This window comes from Notolabrus celidotus, chromosome 22 (genome assembly GCF_009762535.1).
Source record: "Notolabrus celidotus isolate fNotCel1 chromosome 22, fNotCel1.pri, whole genome shotgun sequence".
Classification (NCBI taxonomy): Eukaryota; Metazoa; Chordata; class Actinopteri; order Labriformes; family Labridae; genus Notolabrus; species Notolabrus celidotus.
In genome coordinates, this window is record NC_048293.1 from 437,048 (window position 1) to 464,944 (window position 27,897).

The 27,897-nt window shown below is 41.3% G+C and overlaps 1 protein-coding gene across 3 annotated transcripts in view; it reads right to left on the bottom strand.

The window, feature by feature from the left end:
- Positions 1-12,555: 12,555 nt before the first annotated feature.
- Positions 12,556-27,897, bottom strand: part of bag5 (BCL2 associated athanogene 5) — a 28,220-nt gene continuing 12,878 nt past the window's right edge. For all 3 annotated transcript variants that reach the window (XM_034674919.1, XM_034674918.1, XM_034674917.1), the window contains exons 2-3: positions 24,194-25,090; positions 12,556-21,315 (exon numbers count right to left, since the gene is read on the bottom strand). In XM_034674919.1, the coding sequence (XP_034530810.1) occupies positions 20,775-21,315; positions 24,194-25,056 (1,404 nt within the window). In that variant the 5' untranslated portion in view covers positions 25,057-25,090 and the 3' untranslated portion in view covers positions 12,556-20,774. The remainder of the gene's footprint in view (positions 21,316-24,193; positions 25,091-27,897) is intronic.

Consider the following 27,897-nt stretch of genomic DNA (forward strand, 5'->3'; position numbering starts at 1 on the left):
TTAACACTTCTCTGTTTGAACGCCTGCCTGTTCTCTATGTCAGCGATTACTGTCCATCTATAAAACTCTTTGATTCAGCCTGGCTTACTTTTATGTGTCCTTTTACTTTGCTCCCCATTACCTAAATTGATACAGGAATTTGAGCCGTGATGTAACATTTTTAATTTTTAAGTCAGAATTTACAACTAAACCACCGACAGAACCGTCATATAAAACTGAACGAAGGGTCAGAATCTGAGCAGGAGATTGTCCCATATCTCTACTGTAAATGTGGTTTTATTGATTTTAATAGGGCAGCTTTGACATTTCCTAACAATCATTTGCAAAAAGAGGACTCACTTCATTGTTCAGTCTTCTTTCACTTCCCTATAAACCAGTCTTACAACCCTTGCCCCTGTAAGGATTGTTCAACTCTCCATCCAGACTTGTTTCACTGTGATTTTTGCAGAAGCGCAACCAGAAGAGGCCCATTTTCTTTTTCCCCCCTCTTGTCTCTTTTCTTCCAAGACATTTGTTATAACGATTAGGTTCAAACTGCTCTCATTCCCACATGGGAGCGTGAGTGAACAGTAGTTTTACTCTGTTAAAAAAAACCCAAACGCAGCAGAAATCTCATGAAAGGTAAGACAGACCTGGCCAGTGATCGGCTGCCCCCTGCAGCTCAGACAGAGGTGTGCCCTGTCTCCTGTCATCCAGCCAACGCTGATGAGTACTTCACATCCTGAAATAGAGACGTCAGCTTTAAGTGGATGCTCTCCCCGGCTCTCCATTGCTGTGAATAGCACTTTACATTCGATTGTATGGATGTGAATAAAACATGGCATTCAAGCTCCCACTGATCCAGGCATGCTGTTACTGTGTTTCTGCTTGCAGGAATACTTAAGTGCATGTGCCATCTTTCTCTGGAGGAGTCATGCTCCTCAAGGGGGAAACTACATGTCTGTGTGTTTGTGCAAAGAAGAAATAAATATCTCTGTTTATATTCCACAAAAAGCTGACTTCAACACCAGGAATGTCTTCTTAATCTGACTTTTATGACACTAAAATCTCCTTTACTGTAGCTCACAGCTCACATTACTTAACTCTGTCACTGCTGCTCTTTGCCTTCTTTCTTGGATTGCACTCAGATTCAGAGTGAGCTGCAGATGTAAAACGTGGGAGTGGAGACACAATAATATCCGCGGGCCAAACACAGGGCAGCTGCAGCGGAGGAGTGTGTAATTCCTGCTGTTGTCGTGGAAACCGGCCAATTGTGGGCCGTGACCGTCCCCTTCACTGTCAGGTACTGATGTTACAGCCCCTTTCATTACACAATGATCCTTCACGAGATGGACGCATGGATGGATGGATGGATGGATGGATGGATGGATGGATGGATAGATAGATAGATAGATAGATAGATAGGTAGATAGATAGATAGATAGATAGATAGATAAATAGATAGATAGGTAGGTAGGTAGGTAGGTAGGTAGGTAGGTAGGTAGGTAGGTAGGTAGGTAGGTAGGTAGGTAGGTAGGTGGGTGGGTGGATGGATGGATGGATGGATGGATGGATGGATGGATGGATGGATGGATAGATAGATAGATAGATAGGTAGGTAGGTAGGTAGGTAGGTAGGTAGGTAGGTAGGTAGGTAGGTAGGTAGGTAGGTAGGTAGGACTCCCTTGTAAAAGAGACTTTGGGGATATTCCTGGTAAAATAAAAGTTAAATTTAAAAAAATAAAATTAAAAAATTAAACAATGGGGACTGGCCATAAGGGGCAAGGTGGGGTTAACATAAAGAACTGTGCAAAACTAATTAAGTCATCTTTAAATGACAAAATATCTGACATTATTTCTTGGCGATAAATTATATGATCCTGTAATTCATGTTTTTTAGTTTTTTTAAATACTGAAATAGAATATTATTTAGACACTGGTCTGGTGGAACTACGGTGGCCGTAGGGTGAAGCTTGGAACGCGATGTGTATTCTACATTTCAAAGTGGGCCGAAGCCACCACAGGCTGCTCCTCTGTTCCGCCCCTGAGCTCCACAATTTATTCAAAACAATAATCACTACTGTGGTCTTAATGTAAGTGAACTTGTACTTATACTGTTGCTTGCTCACAGATGTTAAGAACATGTGGACATGTGACATGGTTAAGGGGAAAAAAATTAATTGAATGTAATTTTTACAGTTTTTTTGGTCTGAACTATAACATTTTGTAAAAGAGGTTACTCTAGGTCTGTATTTAATGAGGTTATATAAATCCTGACTCAACTGGAGCGTGATGTGCTTTCTCCAAATGTCTGAAATCCTCAGGCTGTCGGGTCAGAGCAACCAAAAAGACAGAGAAGTGTGTTTTGGTTTTCTGGAGGGCCAGTTTGAATCCCGTGTCTTATTGGGGGAGAATCTTGTAGAACAGGAAAATAAAGATACGGTTCCCATAATTAAGGAAGTTCAACTGTTGAACCCTGTAGTCAGTTTATCTTTATCTTCAAACAGGAGGGTCAAACATACACAAATGCAGTCTATTAGACAGTGAAGTAGCCAGCTCTGATTCAGATCTGTTTTGTTTGGCAGTTATTTCAGTATTTTACGCATGAAAACAGAAGAACGCTCAGCAGGAGAACTTTAAATAGTGAAATAAGAAGAGTCTTGTCTGCAGTCCCCAACCTTGGAGCCGTCTTTTTACATGAACTGACAGTACATAAATTCGGTTGACTCCCTGAATTGCTCACGGACCCGAAAAGAGGACAAAAAACCTCTCCAGCTGCCTTGATCCAGAGCTGAATGCTCCTCTGTGTAAATTTCCAGTAAAATTAGTCACTGTGACCACTACAGCAGGCAGATGGACCCTGGACCACAGCCAGGGTTTCCAGTTCGGTGAAGAGTCGTTGAGATGCTTCCCACTAATCCCCAGCACTCCTCTGACCCAAGCGACGGTGTAGAGTTGAAAACCCAAATCCATGCGAGTTTCCTTGGTGATTTTGAATATTTGTTTACGTCCAGAAAAAACGTCCAAATAGTTCACATTGTTGAGATAAGTCATTGTTGCTATCATCAGAAGTGGTCTTCTTCTTGAGTCACCAGAAAAGCAACAGATAGGAAGAAGATGCAATGTTGTTCTTAAATCTCATCAACATGTTGATGCTTACCAGAAATAATGACACCAGGCGTTGGTTTGGCTGAGCAGTTGAAGTGCTGCACCCCATGTGAAGAGCATGGGAGCTACTACAGTCCTCATCCCAGAGCTTTGACTCCTAGCCTCTTGATCCTTTACTGCATGTCATCCTTCCACTCTCTTCTCTCCACATTTTTGATCTGTTATCAGTCAATCACGACAAATAATGATTAAAAAAAAGCCCTAAAAATACCTTTTTTTTAATTTATATTTTTAGGGCTTTTACAGTTTTATTAAGACAGGAGAGGACAGTGGATAGAGCAGGAAACTGGGGGAATGACAGTCAGGAGAGGGTCCGCAGGCTGGAATGGAACCTGGGCCAACCAATACATGGGCGCATGTCTTAACCATTAGGCTAAGTCTGTGCCCTAAAAGTAACTTTAAAAAGCATAATGGCGATGTTATTTCTTACGAGGGGTATTTTATCTTTCTGTGTTAGCATGCTAATGTTAGCTAAACAGCAGCAAACACGAAGAGCAGCTGAGATCATCCAGAATAGCGTATCATGGGTGCAGAAATGAAGTCACTAAAGAAAGAGAGGAAAAGCAACTTTTGTTTGTTTCAATAACAATTAGCAGCAGACAAAATGTCAATATGGCAATTTACTGTCTCCCTGCCCTCCTTCCTGACATAAGTTTACACTGGGGCTAATTTGTTTTTTTCCACTTAGGAATTGAGAAATAATTGTATTTGCTTGTCTTTAATGCAGCAGCACTGTTCTATCATGTCATTTTTGGGGATTTCAGGCAAACAAGACAGGTAGATATCAGAGGCGGAGTTTGTTGCCATGCATGTACCTCTGAAGATGGTGAACACAGCCCATCATGCAACATGGTGTGACATAACTTCACATTCTCTATTAAAGATATAAACTTTTAATTGAGAAAATGCTCAAAAATCAGTCAAATCAAATCAAATAAATCAACATTGTTGGTGACAAGCTCAATGAGTGATGTTTTATCAGCACTAAACCACAGTATTTAACAGATTACAATATTAACATGATGTAATGTGAGGGTTCGATGGGTTGGATCACTCTATTAATAAGAAACAGCAGGATGGAGACGGATAACTTTCTCGAAGCACCTTTAGTTTAGGCACACTGGATCAGCATAAAAACACTTCCTTGTCGCTCAATCACATGTCACAGAACCAACCAATGAGAGGCCAGGATGACTGAGCTCCAGGTAAATGTAATTAGAACCACAGAAGTACATTCAACATGTTTTGGTCCCAACTAAATGACACTGTAGAAATAATTATAACAACGTACATGCACCAATAATAACTTACATAAACTTGTATGTAAATAGTTACCACCTACATAATAAACACATTTTAATCTTAACTCAAATTCCAAACTGTCTTCCCTATTAAAGCTTACAATGATAATGATGCAACCTCAAGAGTCACTAGATTCAGCTAGTCGTTGGAGCTCATCCTTCTGGTACCATCATTATGTATCACTAAGTTTATAATAAAAAAATGTCAAGACTTACTTCAAACCATACATTCAACCTCTCATTTAGCTAAAAGCAAAGGATCACAAGAGTAAGATCCATCCTCAGGAGAACATGAGCGTCTGTGTGTGTGACTTTAATGGCGATAAATCAAAAAGCAGTGTGTGACTGTGCCATCCATAAAGTCAATCTGCTGGACCAGTTCTGTGTTGCTGCTTTCCTTCTGTTGATGAATTATGTTGTAAAAAAACAGTTTGTGGTTATGTAACTCAGAGCTGTGCAGTGTGTCAACATGTAGAGAAAAAAAGAGCTGAATTTATTCAGAGAGACAAACAACATGATGTAAGACATTTTAGAATATTTACTATAAAGGCAGAATACAAGTGTGACTGCAGAGCCGGTGTAGAGTAGGTTACATATCAGTTTATTTATAGAGTTATAAAAAAATGTTAACTTAAACCCCGAAACCAGGTCATAGCATCAGAGTCAATTGTTTACATTTTGGAGACCAGCTGCGTGTGTCCTCAGACGGGAGGAAAATCCCCACAGTTTCCCCCCACAGTTAACAACCACAGACACACTCAAACGTGACATTAAGTTCAATTATATAAGGAGCTTATAATAAAAAAACATCCTTATCATAGTGCAACAGAACGCCTGCTCTCTGAAACCAGGGACCTTTGACTGCTTCTCTCTGTTCAGGGTGATGGTTGCTCCTGATTCATGCTCTCTGTGGGAATCATTCTCAGATTAAATCAAAACATTTGCATTTTAATTTCACTTTTAAAGATATATTCTCATTTAATGGATCTACATTACTGATCAACATCTGTTTGAATCATATTCATAGAACTGCAATGGTTTATATCACATCTCAGAAGGTTAGATGATACAATGTTTGAATAAGTCAGGTAAAGATCATTTTAATAATCCCTTACTTTCTATTTTTTAAAGAGGACAAAACTTTGTATTTTTGTAACATGGAAATTTAGGTCGCAGCTGGTTTTTCCCTACAATGCCTATACTGGAGAAACACAGGGTTAGATTAGATTACATTCTTGGGATAAAATAGAAGTCAACATTATCATGATGGAAAGGCCCTTAGAAGGGACACCCACTCTTCCAACAAGGTCTGTAATTTGTCATTGCATTTAAAAATATTATTTCAGTGAGATAACTCACGTCGTTTAGCTTCAAAGTTTATCAAAGCAGCAGAACATTATATTATTATTATTATTAATAATAATAATAATAATAACTTTATTTATATAGTATCTTTAAAAACAAATGTTTACAAACTGCTTTGACAAACAAACAAAGAAAGCATGGCAGGATTTGGATAATGGATACATGCAAATTAAACAGAATAAAGTGGTGAGACAGTAGACCAATAAATCATTGTTATAGAGGTTTAAAATAAATAAATAAAATAAATAAATACGTAAATAAAGTTTTTAAAGGACAATAAAAAGGTTGTAAGAAGATGACGACATTGCAACAGAGAAAATAGAAAATGATTGATTATGAACATTAGAATAATAAATGAAAAAAGAAATAATAAAACAACAAATAATGAAATAAAATTAAAAATTATTAATTAGTTTGATAAAAAATCTAAATAAATTAAATACATTTTTAAAAAGTGGTCAAAAGGGTGAAGTCACATAAAAACAAGTCAGTAAAAGTGAGTTGTAAAAAGAGATTTCATTGTTTGTTCATTGTTTGTGTTTGGCCTCTAGGCTCCAAACTTCATCACTCTTTGCAGATGTTAAAAAGTGATGAGAAAATAATTTCTTAAAATAAATCTCCTGAGTTGTGATCAATTTTTAGTGGGTCATGGATGTGTGCATAAAAAAGTTGTAGCTAAAAGTCTTTCCTGCGCCCTTACTCTGAAGGTCGTCTCTCCTTGACGCAGTAGAGGGTTAATTAACTCTTGCTCCAGCGCTGTAGATGATGGTAATGCACTTTCACCCTGGTTCTGAGACTCTGTGAAACAATAAACCTCAGACATTTGGGCTGCAATCATCATTAAGGAGGTGAATATGGGAGCTAAGGCTGGATCAGTTATTGCCACACATGCATTTTAATGTGACTCAAAGTACAGATGTTCATACTGCAGTATTTTATTTTGAAAGTTCAGCAGCAAAATGTAAGCGAACATACAGGAAATCAATCTGTTACCTAAAGCTCCTCTGCAGAAATCTTCAGAGGCTTTTATAACAGGGATGGGTTTCACCAGTGAACACATCAAGAGGAAAATCTGACTGAGATTGTGCAGATTTCCCCGTTTTGATGCATCATTGTATCCACCACAGAGGTCAAACAGATTATAAAGGGTTTTATTTTAACCCCCTCAGCCCTGTGGTCATAGCAGCTTACACTAATCGATGCAGGCTTTTCTCACCCAGTAAAAGAGGCTCTGGGAATATTACATAACACTCCTCCTCCTCTGTTTCTGCACCGCTGCACAGCTGACAGCGCCAGGGACCCTGCTGCATACTGCATGACATAACTCCCCACACATCTGACTACACACTGTCCTCCCTTCATCTCTCCATGTCCTCCTCTCTGTTTTACCCCCAGGCTCCCTCTGCCTCTCTCTCTGCCTCGCTCTCGTTCACACTGATTCTTCTATGTGGCTATTTTTACGCAGAAAAAGCAGACATACACTCGGTTTATTAATAGGGATTTATTCATCTACTGGCTCTGCACCACAGTCTTGGCTTTCTCAGAGTCTCATGCTTGTTGTGATTAATTCATGTCTTGGTCTCTGTCCATTTTGGATGTTATGTTCCTCATGATATAACCTTCCGTACGCGCACACACACACACACACACACACACACACACACACACACACACACACACACACACACACACACACACACGCATTCCCTTCCTCTTAATCTCTGCAAGCTCATCCTCATAGTTACCCATTTTGATGCTCTTTAGCCTAGCTTCCAGCCTCAGAGGTCAAACACAAGGTTTCACTTTTACATGTATTTGAAACCAACAAGAAAATATGAATCGAGTGTTTTAGTGTGCAGTGAGTCTGATCATTACTAAACTGTTCAGATGTCACAATGCTTCCCCCACCTAGCTCCTCTCTCTCTCTTTCATTATCTGCCCAACACAGAAATAAAATCATGTTTCATATTTAGAAGTCCCATAAGCCTTTAAGCTGACAATACAATGAAAAGATGGAGGCTATTTGGAAGTTACTATTAGCTTATCTTAGCTCTCGTCTTCTTTGGTTTATAATCAGAAATTGAAAGCCTAGAAGCTAACCAAAAAAGCTAACATTGACGAATGTTTGGCAATGGATTGAAGTTAATTTGTGGCTGTTAGCAGGTCATAGCTCCTGTTAGGGATGGGCATTTAAGCCAAAATACTATTCCATAATCATTGGCTCCTATTGGACGATATGTCGAATAACTGCCACTGTCTGGCGGGAATACCGTATTACAACTAGGCACCGGTAAAAACGATGGAAAATTGTACTTTTAAAATTTAGAAATATTCAAAGTAACTCTTTGATTTTTACAAAGTGAACAAATATTCGAATTGCACATCCCTAGCTCCTGTTTTCTTTTTTTGTTCCTTTTTCTGCACAAAACATTAAATAATGTAAAGCTATCATTAAAGCTAACCAATAAGCTTACATTTGCGAAGGTATGCCTTGGAGGTAAATATGGTTTTGGTTGCTGATTGTAGCAACTGTTTTTGTTTTTCTGCTCATACACTTTATAAATCAGAGAGTTTTATCTGTTGAAATGTAAAGCCTGAAAGTTTCTGAAGAGCTGTTTTGAGGCCAATCGTCGGCAGCAGCCATATTGCTGCTGTCAAGCAATTGTGACGTAAAGAGACAGGCTTTGAGCCTCCTAGCCACCAGCTACAGTGTTCCCGCCTGTCAATCAAGTCACCTGAGCCTCTCATTGGAAGACTCGTAATCTCAATATCTTAATTGCAGCGTTAGAAAAAAATTCATCCCCCATACAGTGTGTGCCGATCGAGAAATGATCTATCCAGACTACACTCGTCTTTTGTATCAAGCTGTAATCATGTTTATTTCTGCTGTAAAGATCGGCTTCTTTGAATTTTTTGTGTTTTTCCAGTACTTCCGGAGCCAGCCTCAAGTGGATCCTCGATGAACTGCAGTTTTTAACACTTCAGCATTGGACTCATATTTTTAGACCAGAGGTTGCCGCTTGGTTGAAAGCTAAAAATCATTCAGGATGTTGTCTTTCTTTGTCGTGTATTTTGGTCTAATATTTTGATTCGTCCAGATAGAGGAAGTAATATAAGTATGCCTCCAGTACTGCACTCTAAATACAGTTTGAAATTAAAATAACACTCAGTAAAATATTTTAACAAAACCAAACATTAACAACTCCTTAGTTTTGGTTGAATTTATTGAGCAGAAGTGTTGAAAGGGTCGTTTTGATATTGAATCCTGACCTTCATACATTGTGCAGCGTTGCACCGCAGCATTAATCTTCATCGAGTTTTAATTTAAGCCTCTGTTAAGTCGTCACAGCCTTGATAGTATTGATGTTGATTTGGTGATTCAGAGAAATGTCCTGAGCGTTTATCACCTCTATGTTACATCTTATGCAATCAGCAGAGAGCTTTAACACGCCATGCACTGTCTGCCACTGTCTGTGTGCATGTGTGTGTGTGTGTGTGTGCGTGTGCGTGTGTGTGTGTGTGTGTGTGTGTGTGTGTGTGTCAGAGTGTGGAGCCTCGCCCAGAGCAGATCTGTCCCCTCACCCCATCCCCCTCACACATTTCTGTCTGACAGGCTGCCAGCTGAGCCTAAGCATGTGGCGCCCTCTGGTGGTTGTATGTGAAACAGGACTGTCCCATGTTGAAATGTTGCTCTTCACTAAAAGGTTTCTTTTCCTTTAAACTTTCTTTTTAAGGAGGTCAGAGGTCAGAGACAGGACAACACTCCACCTGACTGATCCTCTGTACCAAAGTACAAGTTTTAGGAACTTTGTGTACGTTTTTTAAATGTATTTTATCTCCTGCTACCACGTCACAACAATTCATTTAGAGCTTTATGCTATTTCAGTCAGAGGGCACTGGACTGGGGGGGAAAGTGTGCTGAGTATATGAGGCCCTCATGGGAGAGGGGTCCACAAAGGTGAAATAATAAAAGGCTGTCGATGCAGGTAGGGGCCCATGGAGAACATAACGCTCTCAACCGCATACAAGCAACTAGGTTAGAAATGAACATGGTCGGGACATCAGCCTCTCTGTCAGAATAAAGAATGAGTTGTTTGTTTTCACTTCTATCTGTATCCAGTCAGAATGTATGTTGGCTTTGCTCTAAGGTTTGAAAACAGGCCTTTATTCAGAGAGGAGTTTTTTCCCCCGTGGCCTTTTAAAGAAGTAAATGATTCAAATATTCATCACTGTTAACAGTCTGTATTGTAAAACTAAACTCCTGTTGGATATATAGAAAAAGAATCCACATATTCTCATTCTTTGATACTTTTTCCCCTAAAAAAGAAAATGGTATTCGTGTAGCTGTTGACAGTTTGGGATGTTTAACGAGTCTTATCCATTTGTTTCAGTTTGAGTTTAAGCCTGTCTTTAAGTGTTATTAAGCAGATTAAAACCCACTTACTCGTCCCCCTCCAGCGTGTCATTTGGAAACGCATCAAAGACTCAGAGAGCAATGTGGCACTTGGCAGAAATTCTCTGAGAACAGAGAAACTTGGCAGTCGAGGAATGTGTTCTGCTTCTCCTCCCTTTCACTGAATCTCAGCGCCTGTGAATGAAAAACAACGGCTCAGATCCATGAAATGTAAATGCACCTGACCTGAGGGGTGGCTCTGCTCGGCGAGTTAGAGCTGCTGGTGATGGAGGGCGGACGTGAGCTCGAGCTGAGAGAGACTCAGTGTTGGCCGCTCACGATGTGAAAGGTCATCTGATCCCACACATGGAGAGTCTCTCTGTGGAGGCGGACTGGCGGTCAGAAACCAGTCAACGTGACCGTGGTCTTGTCTCAGTCCAGTATTCTCGCTGGTGTTATCATCACTGGGAAAACCCCTGAAACCCCCTGACCTGCATTGCGTTATCACAAGGGAGACTGTGTGTGTACTAGAAAGCTCTTGACCTTATTTCAAATTCCCAAGTAAACGCAAAAACTTTTAAATACTTTAAATTTGTAACATTAACCCTGAACTCTCTGGTGAAAACAACCTGGAGTAAAGTCCCTCATTCACCCAGAAACAGACATATTATATTATTATCATTCAGTTCCTGTCTAGGCCTGCAGAATCATCTCTTATATTGATATCAGGGAGTTGTTTTCACTCACAATACAAATGTCTGTTATTTGATTGTCTCTTCCAAATGTTATCCTTACATTTGGAACTTGCTGTAGTCTTAAGATGTTAGAATGCAGCCTACAGCATTTTGACTTGTTATACTAGCCCAGCCAGTCCCTGTCTCTATAGTATTATGTTAAGTTGTGTACAGGAAAGGCTTGTTGTTCAAGTGCTAACCGAATGGGAACACCTTTGTTAGGCAATGGCAACCTGGATTTTAAGCTAACGTTGGGAAAAGATGAGACTGCTGGAAGTACAGGACCAGTCAAAGGTTTGGACACACCTTCTCATTCAATGGTTTTTATTTATTTGAATTATTTTCAACATTGTAGATTAATACTGAAGACATCAAAACTATGAAATAATCTGGTTTTGCCATAATCTGGATTACAACAGTAGTCAAATAGGGCTATCCATTGTGTACTAACCCTACCTCTGAACAACACAACTGATGGTCTCAAACACATTAAGAAGGCAAGTCATTCTACAAATGAACTCTTGACAAGGCTCATGTTCATTAGAAACCATTCCAGAAGACCACTTCATGAAGCAGACTGAGAGAATACCAAGAGTGTGCAAAGCTGTCATGAAGGGAAAAGGGGGCTACTTTACAGAATCTAAAATATAAAACAGATTCTGCTTTGTTTAACACTTTTTGGTTAATTCAATAATTCCATATATGTTCTTTCATAGTTTTGATGTATTCAGTATTAATCTACAGTGTTTACAATCATTACAATAAATACAAACCCTTCAATGAGAAAGTGTCAAAACTTTTGACTGGTAGTGTGTAATGATCAAAAGGAAGATAGTTGTAATACAGCTTTTACACTTTGCAGTATAACTAATATTTACACCACAATATATTTAAAACTATGAAGAAAAAAGACTTAATGTAAATAAAATTAGATTTCATGAGAGTTGCCATTTCTGAAAACGCATCAGGCACCGTAAAACTTGCGAACATGGAGCTTTCAGAAAAATTTGACTTAGGATGTGAATACCACGAGAGGTGAGCGGTCTTATAGTCTCTGCTCATGAATACAGTAAACACAACCCCATTTAAAGGCACCATCAGTAGCGTTTGACTGTATGGCTCGACAGTTTTATTCCTTACGCTGAAAGCAGCTGGTGATAAAATGTTTCCTCGTGGTTTTCATCAGCATAACTTTTGATCAATTGTCCTATAACTGTATTAAACCTCTTCACAGGACTTTAAGTCTCATTTCAAGAATCACAGATACAATCTCTGTAGGTCTCCATAAAACTGTCCTGTATCTGTAAGGTAGCACGTTTGATTCCCGCAGCAGCCATGTGTCCTGTCGGAGTGCCCTTGTGCAGGAGACACCTGCTCTGGATGAGAGCATCAGCTGAAAATTTAATGCCCCTCTTACAGCAGAGCGAGTTTGTGGTCCATGAAATGTCTTTTATCCAGTGTCCCCCGACGATTCTGTGTACATTCTCTTAAAATAACCCGAGAAAGCATTTTAAAAGTTCCCCCACTTTGTGATCACCTTTAACGGAACCTATCAGGTCCTCACACATTCCCCAGAGAAACGCAAGACTCAGGAATAACAAAAAAAGACATTAACATTCAGTGTTCAAGACGCACTGTCTTTATTTTGCAGTGGGAATACAAATTCAAAACACAACCATCCATGGAGCATTCACACAGATTATTTTTTCCAGTCTTTGTGTGCTTTTTGTACAAGCGCGTCTCAGAGGAGAAACAGCAGAGAGTCTGTCACAATCAATGCAGTTAAAGGCGACTTAAGAAAACGGATCTGGAAAATAACAGCAATGCAGAACCTTTGACCGTTACAGAACACATTCCTGCCATTCGCAGAAAGAAAGGCAAAACAGTGAGAACAAACAGAGACTAAAGAACATAAAAAGTGCACAACAAAAAAAGAACTCAAGCTCAATAAGGAACATCTCCAGGCTCGGTGAATTTCTCTCTCCTGTCAAATTTGCAGCCTCTCCTTCAGTTTTGCTTTCTAGCATCCTTCCCTCCACTTCATAAATCACCTCATTTCATCACTTCAAGTTCATCCTGCATTGAATAGAAGGTTTTCTGACTTCAGCAGGATTTGCACCAGCTGAGATTTAGTCCAAACCTGGATGAGTCTGAATTTGTAAAATGGGTTTTTTACTTTAAAGACTTGTTATATAATTTGACAGGACTGTGTGACACATAGAAAAACATTTAAAAAGGTTAATCCTGCAGAGAGCTATAGATTAAGTGAAGCTTAAAACCTCTGCAGACATTTAAAAAATCCTGAAGAGGAAAAGTTAACACGCTGTTTTAAATACGTTATCCTGATTGATTGAAACGTCATAACATCATTAATTAGTTCTCAATAGCAATTTACAAAAGTGACGCCAGGGACGGCCTGATCACACGTCATATCAAATCAATCCAGGAGAGGAGTAGTCATTTTTTAACCTCTGCCTGTTGACACTGTGGCAAAAACCTCATCCTTGTTGGGAAATAATGACAGTTAGAGTTCACAGATGTGACATCAGCCTGAGGAGCTACTGGGCCCCTACCAATTCTTATAAGGTCCTGTCCTGCAATCCAGGCAACAGCACCAACGCTTTGAGAGCATCTTTACATGCTCATTTATACCCGATGTGCAATACGCATATATGGACGGAGCCTTCTGCCAGACTCTGGGTTCATTTTGTCCGTATTTCTGCACATTTTCTGGAAGCTTGCGGATACGGATCAAGGGTTGCATGACCACTGGAAATAGCGGAGGCAATGTCAAGCAGTGTAGCCAACTGTTCAAGCTAGACCGGAAAAACACAACGAAGAACAATAACTTTGGAAATGGAGGAATGTTTTGAGGAAAGAGTGTGCTAGTTGGTTAAAAACTATAGACATCCGCAAAATGCTAACTCACCTAGTCACTGACCGACAACTACGTCAGGACAGCTGGGCGGAGTTTGGACGGGTACTGAATGTCGGTTCGAAGGAGAAGTGAGGCAAGTTTGTGGATGCATCATCTACACACCCAACATAAAAGACGTGTGGGACTTTTCTCATACATAAAGAAAGCACAAATGAGCCTTAAGTTGCAGATTGCTACAATGCAACTTAACGGTTAGTGAGAACAGCAACACTGTTCAAAGTTGTGACGTTTGCCTCATTTATTTTGAAAGTTGTGTCAACTACAACGCTCAGAGAAGGAGGAGCTGACAGGGTGACTCCTTGCGTTGGGGTCCTGCTCACCTTGTTAGGATTCTAATTTGCATAACCACCTGTTTACTGTACATTATACCTGACTTAGAACATCCAAAAATGGTCTTGCATGATGCCCTAAGTTTAGAGTACACAAGAAGAAAATAACAAGAACCAACCAATACTGGGTAAGAACTGTCTTGCTAATGTGACTGGCTACAAATGTAAACAACCAAGATGGCCGACGCTGACATTGGAATATTCTGGGTTTGCTACCGCTTCAATTAAACAACAAACTGGATCATACTGTAACGTTAAAAGCCTGAGTATCATGTTCTACCAGAAGCCTGGGGTTTGGGTTTTGGAACTTCTTAAACCAGCTCAGGATTACGTCACGTTTTGTTGCTCTGATTATTTGAAGCATCCACAGGTATTTAGGTTTATACAATAAATAATGACAACTCATCACTTTGACAGTGGTTCACATTTCAGAATTGGTCATTTTAGCACTGGCTTGAGACTCAACCTTCAGCTGGTGCAAGTGGCCGCCGATCTTTAACCTGTAACTTAACATCAACAGGAGAGGTGTTAACAGCTTCAAGTTAAAATCACACCCAGGATCACTTTGGTTGTGGTTTGTAAAAAGGTTTTCAGCTGGTGTTCAGTTCTTCTTTCTTTAAAAACATTTTCTTTCAGCCATGTTTTGGAGATTTGTGGAACATTTCACCTTCCTTTAACAACCATGAACGTCATACTCTCCCCAAGGGACTGTAAAGACATCATCTCCACAACCTTTCTGTCGCCATCTCAAATCCCCAAATGAATTATAATCCTTCCATATTGAAATAAACTTTGGTACCATAAAATACAAAGAAAAAAAACATTCCTCAACAGCTACATTCATACAAAGGAAAGGAAAATAAAAACGTCAAACGTCTGAATCTGCAGGACACTTTCCATTTGTTGTTCAGTGTAAATGCATCGTCCTCCAAAGGGCTGATGGACATCAAACAGCTGCCTTTCAATACCCACTGGATCTGAATCTTTGAAACGCTCCACTAATGGACTCCAGTGCCACCAAGTTCAGATATTCTAGACGACCTGGAGCTGCTTTTAGTGTTTTAGCTGTGTGTTCAGGGATACAGGGCGTCTTGGTGGAGGAGAATGTGAGTGCAGGCAGGAGGAGCAGGTGAACCTTATTAATTCAGTAAAGCACTTTTACTCTAACTTAAAATTTGCATCCTTATTAAAGCATCTATTAATCTAATCTTACATTTTAAACCCTATCCATGCCATATTTCACTTTTTATTTTCTCTAATCGAGCATCACGTTAGCTCAGGCTCACCCAAAGTCGACTCAGCCCCTGTCAGCTGACAGCTCAGACAGGTGTGTGCACCCCCCCTCCACCCCAGCTCCTCCTTTTTATGCTGTATCTGATTTTACCACTTTCATATATATTGTCACAGGTGCTCACTCTGTTCTGTAGCTGGGGGTCTTTGCTGCTGCTCTCCCTGCCTTGGCTTCTCATGTATGCACATGAAAGCGAGGCAAGGTGTGCTTTCCCCGCCTCAGGCTTTTGCATTCCACGTACACATGTGGAAGGGTGGGGAGCTCTCAGAACAGAGCCATATATAGACAAATATAACTTCCTGCATGCATATGAAAATTCTCTTTGACCCGGGTGATCCTGACTGACATGGTGTTTAAAGAAAGGGACAAAATAGTTAGTAAAAGGTAGCTGAATTAATATATTTGGAGTCATATTAACAGCACATGAAAATATTCAGGAATTAGACCTTCAATTGTTTTCACTTCCATGTTTTTGTCTGCCATGTAATCAGATTACTGTCAGAAAAAGAGTGTTTTGTGCATGTTAACATATTCACTGTCACCAGATGACATGTTCCTCTTTAGATTAATCTGCAGATGGAAATAATCCTCTTCAAACGCGCCAACGTTTCCTAAAAAGGTTACAGTTAAGATAATGACCAGGCTTTTTTTTTTACCTGATGTGAAAAGTTAGCGTTCTGTTAAGGGAAAGATTTATGGTTTGGGTCTTCTTGAGATAGAGACAGAAGTTAGAAAGATAACACGTGTTGCCTTATCCTTTAAATGTCGCTAGTCCTTTAAATCAGTCACTGACAAACATTCACACTCATGCAAGGACTACTCGTTGTCATAAAAATAAGTAATCACTATTCTGGAACTAGAAAATCAGTGTTTCTTTCTCTGAATCACATACAGCCACAAAATGCATTTAAACACTGCCGTCAATTCAAGCTCTTTTGAGAGAAATTGGTTTGCGAGTCTACTCTGTACGTGGGTCCGTATGTACACAGCACAGAAAAGGATGTGCACGCGTAAAAGTTTGGACTTTTGGGCGGGTTACACGCTTGGCCTTGCTGGCATAGACTACATCAAACAACCTCCACTTCAGGAAAACATTTAGAAACATTTACCTCACTGCCTACCTCCTTTAAAGTTTGAACCACAGAGTAAAAATGTGTAGGGTTGCCAGAAGGCCCACTCATGAAGGCGCAGATAATACAGAATAAAAATGATCCAATGGTTTCGAGACACTTCAAACAATGATAGAGAAAAGGATCTAAGCAACATTTCTTTATATAGTGTAAAACTTTGATAAATTATTCAGATGAAAGTTTAAAAAGCAAGCAATGTACAGAAATGCAGAGAACTGCAAGATCAAATGTACAATATTTATATATAATACTGCATACAAAAAAGAGCATGTGAACTTAAGGTGTGTCCGGGTTGGTTTGGTCTGAGAGAGCATAAGGTTCACTGTGAGAAAGCATCTGTTGCAACAGCAGCCAGGCAGGCTGACAATGTTTAATGAACACTGTTTAATTTAATCTCCTCCCACATGAGTCAGCTCCATACCCAGGAGGCCGCGCTGCAGGCTACCAGCTGGAGAAAGAAGCCTCCAGCAGCAGCAGCTTAATGCACACGAAAAAAAGGGTCTGTGGGAGTTCACTGGATTGTGTTTTGTGCATCCAAAAAGCATCGACACACGACGAGTGTCAAAGAGGCTGGGATGAGTAACAAAGCTGGAATGATTGGTTACAGCTCTGAAACTTTCGGGACATTTGAACCCTTAAATGTTGTGTTCACACTGCAAAGAGGAAAATAAGCTGATAAAGTCAAAAGAGCAAAGTTTTTGATGTCATCAGCTGTCAAACAAAATCAGATGAGATCCAAGGCTTCCCTCTTTTTTTTCCAGGACTTCTTGACAAAACAATCTAACATTGAATTTCTCTCATGACACAATTCTTTTCAGCAAAATGTAATTCCCATGCTTACATTTCCAATCTTTTAAAGTACTTTTAATATGCACAGTTGAGGACAATCAGTCTGTCAACCCAGAGGTGAGACTTGTAATTGTTGCAGCTGAGAAGGTTTGGGCGTCCTCTCTTTCAAGTTGCCCAAAGAGTTTTAAAATCATTTCTAGAATTGCTGACACTTTTATTTCTTTAAATCTCTAGTAACGGATATTTTGGTCACTTCAGGGCAGCAAACACAACACAGACACATTGTAACCTTTAAGAGTCAATATGGCAAGCCAGTGAAGTAATACAGTGCTTCCCAAACTTTGGGTTGCAACCAATCAGGGATTTTGATGGATGGACATTAGAAATTTGGAAGTTGCAGTTCTGTTTTTATTGCAGACAGCATTCCCAATAATTCAACAGATACATCTATTTGCAGACAGTGTTTGACCGTGTGTTTTAGTGTATGTGGAGATGTATTTATGTGGCGATGTGATGTAAGTAGAAGATTAAGTTTGGGAACCACTTAGATAATAATAGAGGTTTTCATTTGGAGCCATGTTTGTGCCCATCTGATGAATTAATGTCTCTTTTTGCTCCTTTTTTGGTCTCCACCAGCTCCTGGGAGAAATCGTGGTTTGGTAGCTGCTAAATGCTCTACAATGTTCACCAACAGCTCACTGGCTGTGGTTTCTTGCTTTAAAGAAGGAAAAGAAGAGAGGACTTATAGGCGCTGGTGGCCTAACGGTCTAAGCTCCCCACATACAGAGGCTACAGTCCTCGTCGCAGATGTCGCCGGTTTGATTCCCGGCTGTGACCATCTGCTGCATGTCTTCCTCCACTCTCTACTCCCCACATTTCCTGCTTATCAATAAAGGCAAAAAAAAACTTAAAAAAAAGAATAGAGGGCTTGTCAAAGCTTTTAGGCTACAATGACACTGTAGAGCGTTTAGAGCGTTTAGAGCGGCTCAAAGGAATTTAGTTTTGTTAAAAACAACAACAATAAGCTGAAAGAGGCTAAACTGCTCTGTCATTTGCTATAGATCCATTACATTCTGTGAGCCTTTCACACTGAAAGATTCTAGTCAGCAAAGTTAATTCTTCGTCAAAAAATTGAATTTCAATACATTTTGGGAAAAGTCTATCTGCCGATAGAGACTCTAAGATATGAATGAAAGCTCCGAAATGAGACGCCTTTCATTTAAATTTGTTAGCTGCTGTCTCTAAGGTCAAGTGCTCAAAGTCTTCTGCAGAGAATATAATCTCAGTTTCCATCTCTTCAAAAAGAATGTATTTATTTTGCAGGTCATCGCTGTGATGCAATTTAATCTGCTAATTATTCAGTTTTGTCCCATAAATTTTGGGCTTCAGCTGCCAAATTGCTTTTTGCAGAAGCACCCTGTCATGGAGGCTGTTTGCAGTGTGAAAGCACATTGTGACTCATTTTTATTGCCTGCAGCATGGATTGTTATCCTTCTGTGATGCTGCAAATTATTGACCAGACCACAATGCCATCACCTTCGGTCTTCATCGGGGGACAAATACTGAATTGAAAATTTCTGACGAGTAGTGCAAATGTTTCGTGGCGATAGCGGCCAAGGTGCTCTCCATAAACACATTCAGTGCTTTAGCATGGATACATATCAGATTGAGCAGCTGCGTTGCTTTAGTCGCTGCACGACACGAACCAGCTCAAAGGGAAGGGTGAAAATAAAGGCACAGAGATTTGGACTTCTCTCACAGTCTTTCCCCTCCCTCCCTCCCACTGTCTCGAGCAGCGGCAGCTTCGAGAAGTTTCTAGAAGGCTCAGTCGGCCTTGATCACCGTCAATACCCTCCGCTGCGCAGGACTCAACTGTTGGCCCTGTTATCTCCAGCCTTGATGTGTCAATCCAGAGGATATCGCCGCCTCCCTTCCTCTTCCTCTCTCTCCAGGGACCTCTCACAGTCACACTCAGGAGAAAGCAGTGGGTAGAAACAAAAAGCAGCAGCAACAGCAAAAAAAAAAAAAGAAATAGAAAAGAAAATTTGCCTCCTCTTCTCTAGCTCTGAATTCAAACCTGATCCATTTATAGCCTTACGCGATCACACACGTCACAACAAACATTTGAAGCACATTACAGACTAACAGCTACACAAGCAGCAAAGAGGGGAAGGTACTTTTATCTCTCAAACATCCTGCTTTCTCTCAAACATCCTGTTCACAGCTGACAAGATTATATTCCTGCACAGATTTTCGGTTTCCTGTTCACTTTATCGATGCGTCTGTGTCTGTTATTGGACCGGCTGCCTGCGACAGCTGCAGTTTGCAGGGTTTTGGGGAGTTTGTCACAGTCCTGTGAACTGGAGCGCTACCAGAAACACTGACCAAACGCTGAGGGGATAAACAGGGTCACACAGGGTGGAGGGTGACCTTACACCGGTACTGCAAACTCCCACTGATCTGTCTCTAATTACATCTCTGTTTAAACACAGATTGCACATCGTCAACAGCAGCGTGAGGTTTGTGGAAACAACTCTGGCTCACCGTTTGATGCTGCTTTATAAATGCCCCTAAAAGTCTCATTGTTTAAAGCAACTTTCACTGCAGATTGAATTAATGTCCAATCTGAATTTAGTTTAAGTGATCAAACTGAATCAGAATGAGTTTAATTTCAATACAAAATGAGTAAAAATACTCAAAAAAATTTGATATTTTTGTGTTTTGGTTTGAGGTCTGGTCTCATGGTAGCACTGGACTCTCCCTAATCAGGTCACCGTGATAAACACACACATCTGCTGTCTCCACCATCAACTGGTTAAATCAGACCAGACAGGGAAGGAACTGTGAAGCAATCCATCACATTCAGGGAATTAGTCAATATCAAGTGCAGTCTGGAGGAAACAACTACGATAACAGGCATTATTTAGTGCTTTGGCAGCAGCAGGCTTCAACAACCAAACATGACGACAACTGACGACATCTCTCACACACACACCCACACCCACACCCACACACACACACAGACACACACACACACACACACACACACACACACACACAGACACACACGCACAGGAGTTTCAAAGAAAATCTTCAAAAGAGCACCCAAAGAAATAAAAAGAGTGTTCCACAAAAAGAGTTCAGTGTTGCAGGGTCAGCCACAACTACCACAAAGAGACGAAAGAAAAGCGCTGCTGCGGTGCATTCTGGGGATTTGAGTCGATATTTACAGCCTTTGGAACGACAACATTCCAGTTTTTATTCTTTTTTATTTACACACATTTTCATCCTTTCATTCCAGCAGCGATGTTTCATCAGGTGTCCCCGCCCAGCAACAAGGCTTCCCCCTCCTCGTGGATCAATACTCCCACTCGTCCGTCTTCATGTCCAGGTAGTTCAGAATGTTCTGCGCAAACTTCACCGCCTGCTTCCTCGCCATCTTCGTGCTGTCGTCGCCCTGCGGGTCCACAGCGTCTAGCGCCAGCAGCTGTTTGGTCAGCAGCTCCTCCAGCATCATGTAGCTCTTATCGGCCCGCTTCCCGTCGAAGCCGAGCACCTGCGCCTGGAGGTCCGACAGGCTGCCCAGGACCAGCCATACGGTGCGGTGCGACGGGTGCTCGCTGGGGCCGGGTTGGCGGCAGAGGAGAGCCTCGCGTAGGTCCAGGAAGGTGATGATGGCTTGGACCTCGACCACGGCGCGGCGGCGAGCCTCTCTGATGCACGGGTTCTTGGCCGTGTCCACCGCGTCCAGGTGGATGAGGAGGCTCTGCAGCTCGGCTTTGGGTCTGAAGTTCAGGTCGCCCATCATGGAGTGCCGCAGGACGCCCTCTCGCAGGTGGGAGACGTGAGCTCGCACCGCCTCGATCTCACGGATGGAGTTGTTCTGAGCCAAGTCGTACCTGAAGAAACAAACACAGCGATCACTGCTTTGAAAACTCAACAACTTTAACTTAAATGATTTTTAAATGTCCTCCTCTGTGATGTTTTAACGTCTTTGAATTTCCTTTTTGTTGCAGAGTGCTAAATAACTAAACTTGCCTTGTAAGAAACACCACCGCCTGAGTGGAGCATCTTCATAAGCTGTAATATAACTCTGCAGATAAGATGCTCATACGTCTCGATGAAATGGCTGAAATCATTACTCATTATATTTATTATACATTATCGTGTGAATACCATATCATCTTAAACAATTATTAATTATTAATATTACTTCTATTCCACATGATTTGGTCCACATTCAAGGTAGGAACATTACCCACAATGCAACTGGACACCTGACAGTGTTGCCAGAGATAATTGTGCTTCTTGCTGCAGAGACGAGAAGCAGGCTAATAATAATCATTGGTAAGACTTATACAGGTCATTTCTCAGTGATTAAAGACATTTTACATGAAGTGCAATAAATGAAAATAAAATAAATATTTTAAAAAGAGATGGAGAGGAAGTAGAAGTTTTGTCAAGCTTCTATGAAATCCAAAACTCAAATATATTTGATTCTTTTCAAACCTGTGGTCTTCAGCCTCATTTAGTAATCAGACTAACATAGTGTCCTCTTGAACTACAAAGACCTGTACAGCATGTAATGGTTAATTATATCAAATGTATATAATATAAGCAAATAAAATGGTGAAAAAGCAAAAAAAAGCAAACAAAAAAATGTGTGGTGTTGATGTCATTATACGCTTACGAGTCAGGAGCCTTTGTGAGTTTTGCCTGTCGTATAAAATAATCTTCATCTAGGAAGATCTGGCTAAACTCATCAGCAGCAGCATGTTCCAACAAAGTAACAGAAAGACAACACATCATTTAACCCTCCTGTTATCCTTGGGATCAATTGGACCCCATTCAATGTTTAACGTCTCTAAATGAATGACTAACATCATTACTTTGGCTTCATATTTCATGACTTTTTCTAATTTAATGGGGACAACTGGGAAAATATAAAATTAAAATGTTTAAGTTCCAATTTCCTGTAAAAGAAAAATTACGCATCAGTGTTCCTTGGGGTCAGTTTGACCCCAGGCTGTTTTAGCTGTATATAACATAAGAAACCTCTTTAATTTACCCACATTTGTTTTGGTTGTTTTGGATGATGTTGAGGTCACTATAACCAAGGACACTTCAGCATGTGACTGCAGGACCTTGGATCGAACCGCCAACCTTCAGACTGAGATCTAATATTTCCAGCCACCATGTCTCTAAAGACATTCAATGATGAGTCCTGTGTCGTTTTGATAACATAGAAACAAGGCAGGGCCGACAAGAGCATGACAAACTGGCAGCAGTTTGATGTTCTGTTTTTATAATAAAGTCCTTCTGAATGCTTTAAATTCTGTTATGCTTAAAATGTATTTTATCTAAAGGCTATTTAGGTAGACAACAAAGAAACATAAAGTACCTGACACATAAACCTGGGTAACAATCAGTTTCTGGAGGTTTAAATCTCTGGGGACCCCAAGGATAAAAGATGTTAGTAAATTTGACAGTAACAGGAGGGTTAAAAACATGACAACATATCCTGGATCACACGACAGGAAGTCATAATTCAAAGCATCTACAAGCTGATGTATCTTCCTCCAAAGACTTCAATCGAAATGTTTCGACATTGGAGGAGGATGCATCAGCTTGTGGATGCTTTGACTGATGACTTCCTGTCATGTGATCCAGGATATGTCGTCATGCCTTCAAATGATGTGTTGTCTTTCTGTAACTCTGTTGGAACGCTCTGCTGCTGATCTTGGACACCAGGTCACTCAATCTTTAAATCAATCAATCTTTATTTATAAAGTGCAAAATCACAACAAACGTTATCTGAAGACTCTTTCCAAACAGAGCAGGTCTAGACCGTACTCTGTGTTATATTATTAACAAAGACAGGATCAGATCCAGTCCCATCTTACAGACAGGACTCAGTCTGATCTCATCTTAATCCACCATGAGCAGAGCACTTTGCAGCATTTAGCAAGTTACAGTGGCAAGGACAAACTTCCTTTAACAGGCAGAAACCTCTTGTAAAAGATAATTCATCTCAATGAGGTTTCCCTGGTTAATGAAATCATATTTTAAAGAAAATCAAATATGTAATTTATTCTAAATTCCACTGTACGATGTTCTGATGATCTGTTATTCCGTCTGTTCTGACACTTTGAAGCGTATGAATATTAAAATGCAGAGTTCTCCATATTTCTATGTTTTTAAAATATGAAAGTCGTCTTCTTGTTAGCTGTAACTGAAGCCTCCAAACAGGGCAGCACAAATAACAACATGTGAATGGAGTGGCCCTTGAATCAATGCTGGCGTCTGCTCGTACATAATGAAGTGCGGGGTAGGCGTTTTATTGCAGTTGTTTCTCTCTCGGGTGAGTGGAGTCTAATTCAGTCCTGACGGTGAAATACAATTCAAATTTCAAAATTAAAATTCAACAACAATACACAGCTCTCTCCTCCGGTTTATCACCCGAGCTGCTAATGAAAAGCAGAAAGCGTACTGCCGGGATTTTGTGTTAACAATCAGTTAACACAAGATGAATTGAAATCTTGCTTTATTCATGGTTATAAAGGGTTTTTCAGCAACGTCAAGTGTTGATGTTTGGTCTTCCCTGACAGTAAACTGAAAAGCTTTGTTTGGGAAATATTGGCCCGACCGAACAGAAGACCTTGGATTCATCAGTTTTCACAGAGCTGATCTGTAAAGAAAGGCGACCTGAAGATGAACTGATAATGACATTAATCAATAGATACGCCTCCACTCTACTCAACCACCTCCTCTGCATACCTGCGTGTGTCCTCGCCCTCCCCCTCCAGGTCCAGATGTTTCAGCAGCCCGTTTATCTCCTCCACCACCTGTTTCCTGTAGTTTCTAATCGCCGCGTTCCCGGAAACATCCAGAGCGTCCAGCTCCACCTGCATCTCCGTCAGGATCCGGGACAGGTGGGCGCAGCTGTCCCTCCCGCTCAGCCCCATGAGCAGAGCCACCAGCTGACTGCGTGCCACGCTCACCTTCACCATCACCTGGTTGATGCGGTTCACAGCCTCATGGGTCTCCCCTGACAGAGGCAGAGAGAGGGTCTGCTGCTGCGTGCGACCTTCCAGGACGTCCTGCACCGCGCAGAGTCGTGTCAGCGCCCGGTAGCGTGCCTTGCGTAGAGGCACCCTCCCTTCAGTCTTCACCTGGGTTAGCCTCAGCACGATCTCCTGCAGGGCGTCCACCAGCTCATCATTTATCTCAGTGACCCCACCTGAACGTTGAGGCTCCACCACGCGTTCATCCACCAGCTGCCGCGCCTTGTTGCTAAGATCCTCGATGGCCACGCGTGATGGATGTGTGGCGTTCTCCTCCAGGTAGCGCAGTAAGCCCTCCACCTCCTGCGCCGCCCTCTTTCTCGCCCCTTGCAGCTCTGGTTTTCCCTCAGTGTCCACCTGGTCCACCTCCAGCAGCAACCGCGTCAGCTCACGCTCCAATCGCTTGTAGTCTCGGTCGTTCTGCATGCCGCTGAAGGTGCACACCTGAGGCCCTAGAGACGCCACCTCCTTCTGCACCTCGTACAGCCGCATCATGGCGGGATGCTGCGGGTGGTACGGCTGGTGCTGCTGCTCCATCGGATGCTGTTGCTGCTGCTGTGGGACACCATGGTCCATCCTTTTCCCTCCATCAAAGGGCTTCCCAAACAGGCTGGAAGAAAGAAGGCAGCATGAAAGTGAAGTCAGAACAATGAGACACAATCCAGAGCAGGCGGGAACAGAGCCTCAGCAGAGCTAGCATTGTTTTCTACAGATCAGAATGGGAGGATTACTTCAAAAGTTTCTTTTCAGATGCTCACGGGCTGAATAGGACCTCCAACTACGGTCTGGATCTCTGCCAAAGCAGCTGGCAATAAGACAAACTCTGCAACCTCAGACACACATTTAAATCACGGCCAACTCCAGAGAAGTTTTCATCAATGTGCTTCCTTTGATGTGAATGTTTCTAACCCTGTTTCCACATGCTACTCTGTAAGTTAATAATGAGCCTTGCTGTGTTGGCATCACGTGGAAACACAAGTATGATTTTTATGCATCTCTCTTCACATCTACAGCAAAAGCATCCTCACGCTGACAATATGTTACAGCTATAAAATATGCCCTTTTGATAAAATACAATGGCTGTTATGTTGCACGGTCGCCCACAGGCACAAAAAGAAAAAATCATAGGCAAAAATTCAGTCGAGCATAAAAAGTTGTATCTCCCATTTGCAGGCCATTCTGTCAGGCTCAACGTGTCAGAAAAGCAGCCTGGGGGCTGAGGAGTCATTAAAGATGAAAATAATCCATTTTATGTGTGAGCAATCCTGACGCTCCACTACTCTGCTGTCACTTCCAGACTAGCTGCTGGTTTCTGGCATTGTTACCAGCCTTATCTAACTGGAACTGTCATGTCATTTGAGAAACTGAACCTCCATCCTTCTATTACTTGCTACAAATTCAGTTTTTATTTTAAGGGAGGTGAACATAACTGTATGAATATGAATGTCTATATCAGGGCCTGTGTCCACTGATTCCGTTTCTGTACTGGAAGCATCTAATTTCTATTCAACCTAAAAGCAGTTCAGTGTCGTCAGTATCACTTTTTTAATCACTGACCAATCAGAATCAAGAAGGGGCGTGGCTTCTGATAGCAGCTGCTATTGTCAACAACAATAGCAAGGGCACCAAGCCAAGCCGTACGGATAATCATTACAACAGCACTCCCTTTTGAGTGACATTATTTATTATTACACCGCCGCGTGAAATACTTGATTCTGATTGGTCACAACCAAGCGGCAAACTCTGGTCTGAAAATATGAGGCCAATGTGGAACTGCTAAAAACTGCAGTTCATCGAGGATCCGCTTGAGGCTGGCTCCGGAAGTACAGGAAACCACATACACACCAATTCAAAGAAGCCGATCTTTACAGCAGAAATAAACATGTTTACAGCCTGGTACAAAAGACCAGTGTAGTCTGGGTAGCTCATTTCTCGATCAGCACACACTGTATTGAATTATTTCATAACCATTCCATTATGAGAGGCACAGCTGACTTGATTGACAGGCGGGAACACTGTAGCTGTTGGTGAGGAGGCTCAAAGCCCGCCTCTTTACCTCACAATTGCTTGACAGCAGCAATATGGCTGCCGCCGCCGATTGGCCTCTAAAGAGTGCTTCAGAAACAGAGCGGTGACGTCACGGATACTACGTCCATTATTTATACAGCCGATGGTCACAACCCAAAACAAAAGCAGTTAATTCTCAGTAGCAATGGCGATGCTAGGGACAACCTGATCACACACGTCATATTAAATAAATCAATCTGCGTAAAGAAGTCGGGCACTTTTCACCTCTTCCTGTTGACACTGGCAGAAATCTTAGTTGGTGTTCTTCAGTGACATCATGGAGAATATCATTGGATACTGTCCTGGGAAGAGCATCTCTAAAGCAAGCTGCGGATGGCTCCAAAGTACCATGAGGGGTAGTGATAGTAGCAACAAACAGTTGTGACATTTGCCTCATTTATTCTTAAAGATGTGTCGACACGAGTTTCTGCAGGGTGTCCACTAAGTAGGGGAGCAGTCTGAGGACAGAAGTCAACGTAGCTTTCTTGCAGAAGTCTTGTTCACCTCGTCTAACTTTACCGTCAGTGGAAATGTTCATTTTAATCTAATTCCTCAAGACCCTCCCAGATTCTAATTTGCCCATCCGCCTGCTCACTATACACTGCCCCGTTACATAACAGTGAGTTTGTTTTCAAAACAGGCCCCTCAGTCGAACAGACGTGGTCGTGTTTTGCAGCATTAGACCTCGAGCAAACACTGTCCGCTGCAAAGTTTTGCCCGACTTCTGTGACAAAAAATAAAGAAGCAGCAGCAGCACAACTAAGTTATTTATGCATCACAGTCAGAGGCATGCAGGCGAGTGGGAGATGTTTGAGGCACTGAGAGTTGTTCAAGACCACAGCAAACCAGAAAACACTAACATATGCAGCATAAAAAATGATTTTATTTTGAGTTCATATCGCTCAGACCTACTTTTATAAAGTTTGGGTCTGCAGTCAGAGAGGTAAAAATGTATCTGTGTTTCTATCTCTCAGTTTGGATTGCACCATATTGCGAGTCCATTATTCTACCTGTTCTATGCTAATAAGGTTAACAAAATAAAAGAACCGCCTCTTAACAAAATACGGTCCTGGTATAAAACCACACTAATACAGTTGTGCTAAATGAATACATCTCTAACAGTTAATCAGAACTGAACATCATGATATTAGTGACTTAACTTTACCTTGTAAAGGAGACACAGAGGGATTACTGGATGTAGTGCTTTTAAGTCCCTGTGAAGAGTTTTTAGCTTAGGTTATGAAATATGTCAAAATCAATAATTACGACACCAAACCAGATGGATCATCTCTCTCTCTCTCTCTGTGTTATAATTCATGCCTAAAACCACTGCTGTGTGTTTGGTGTTAG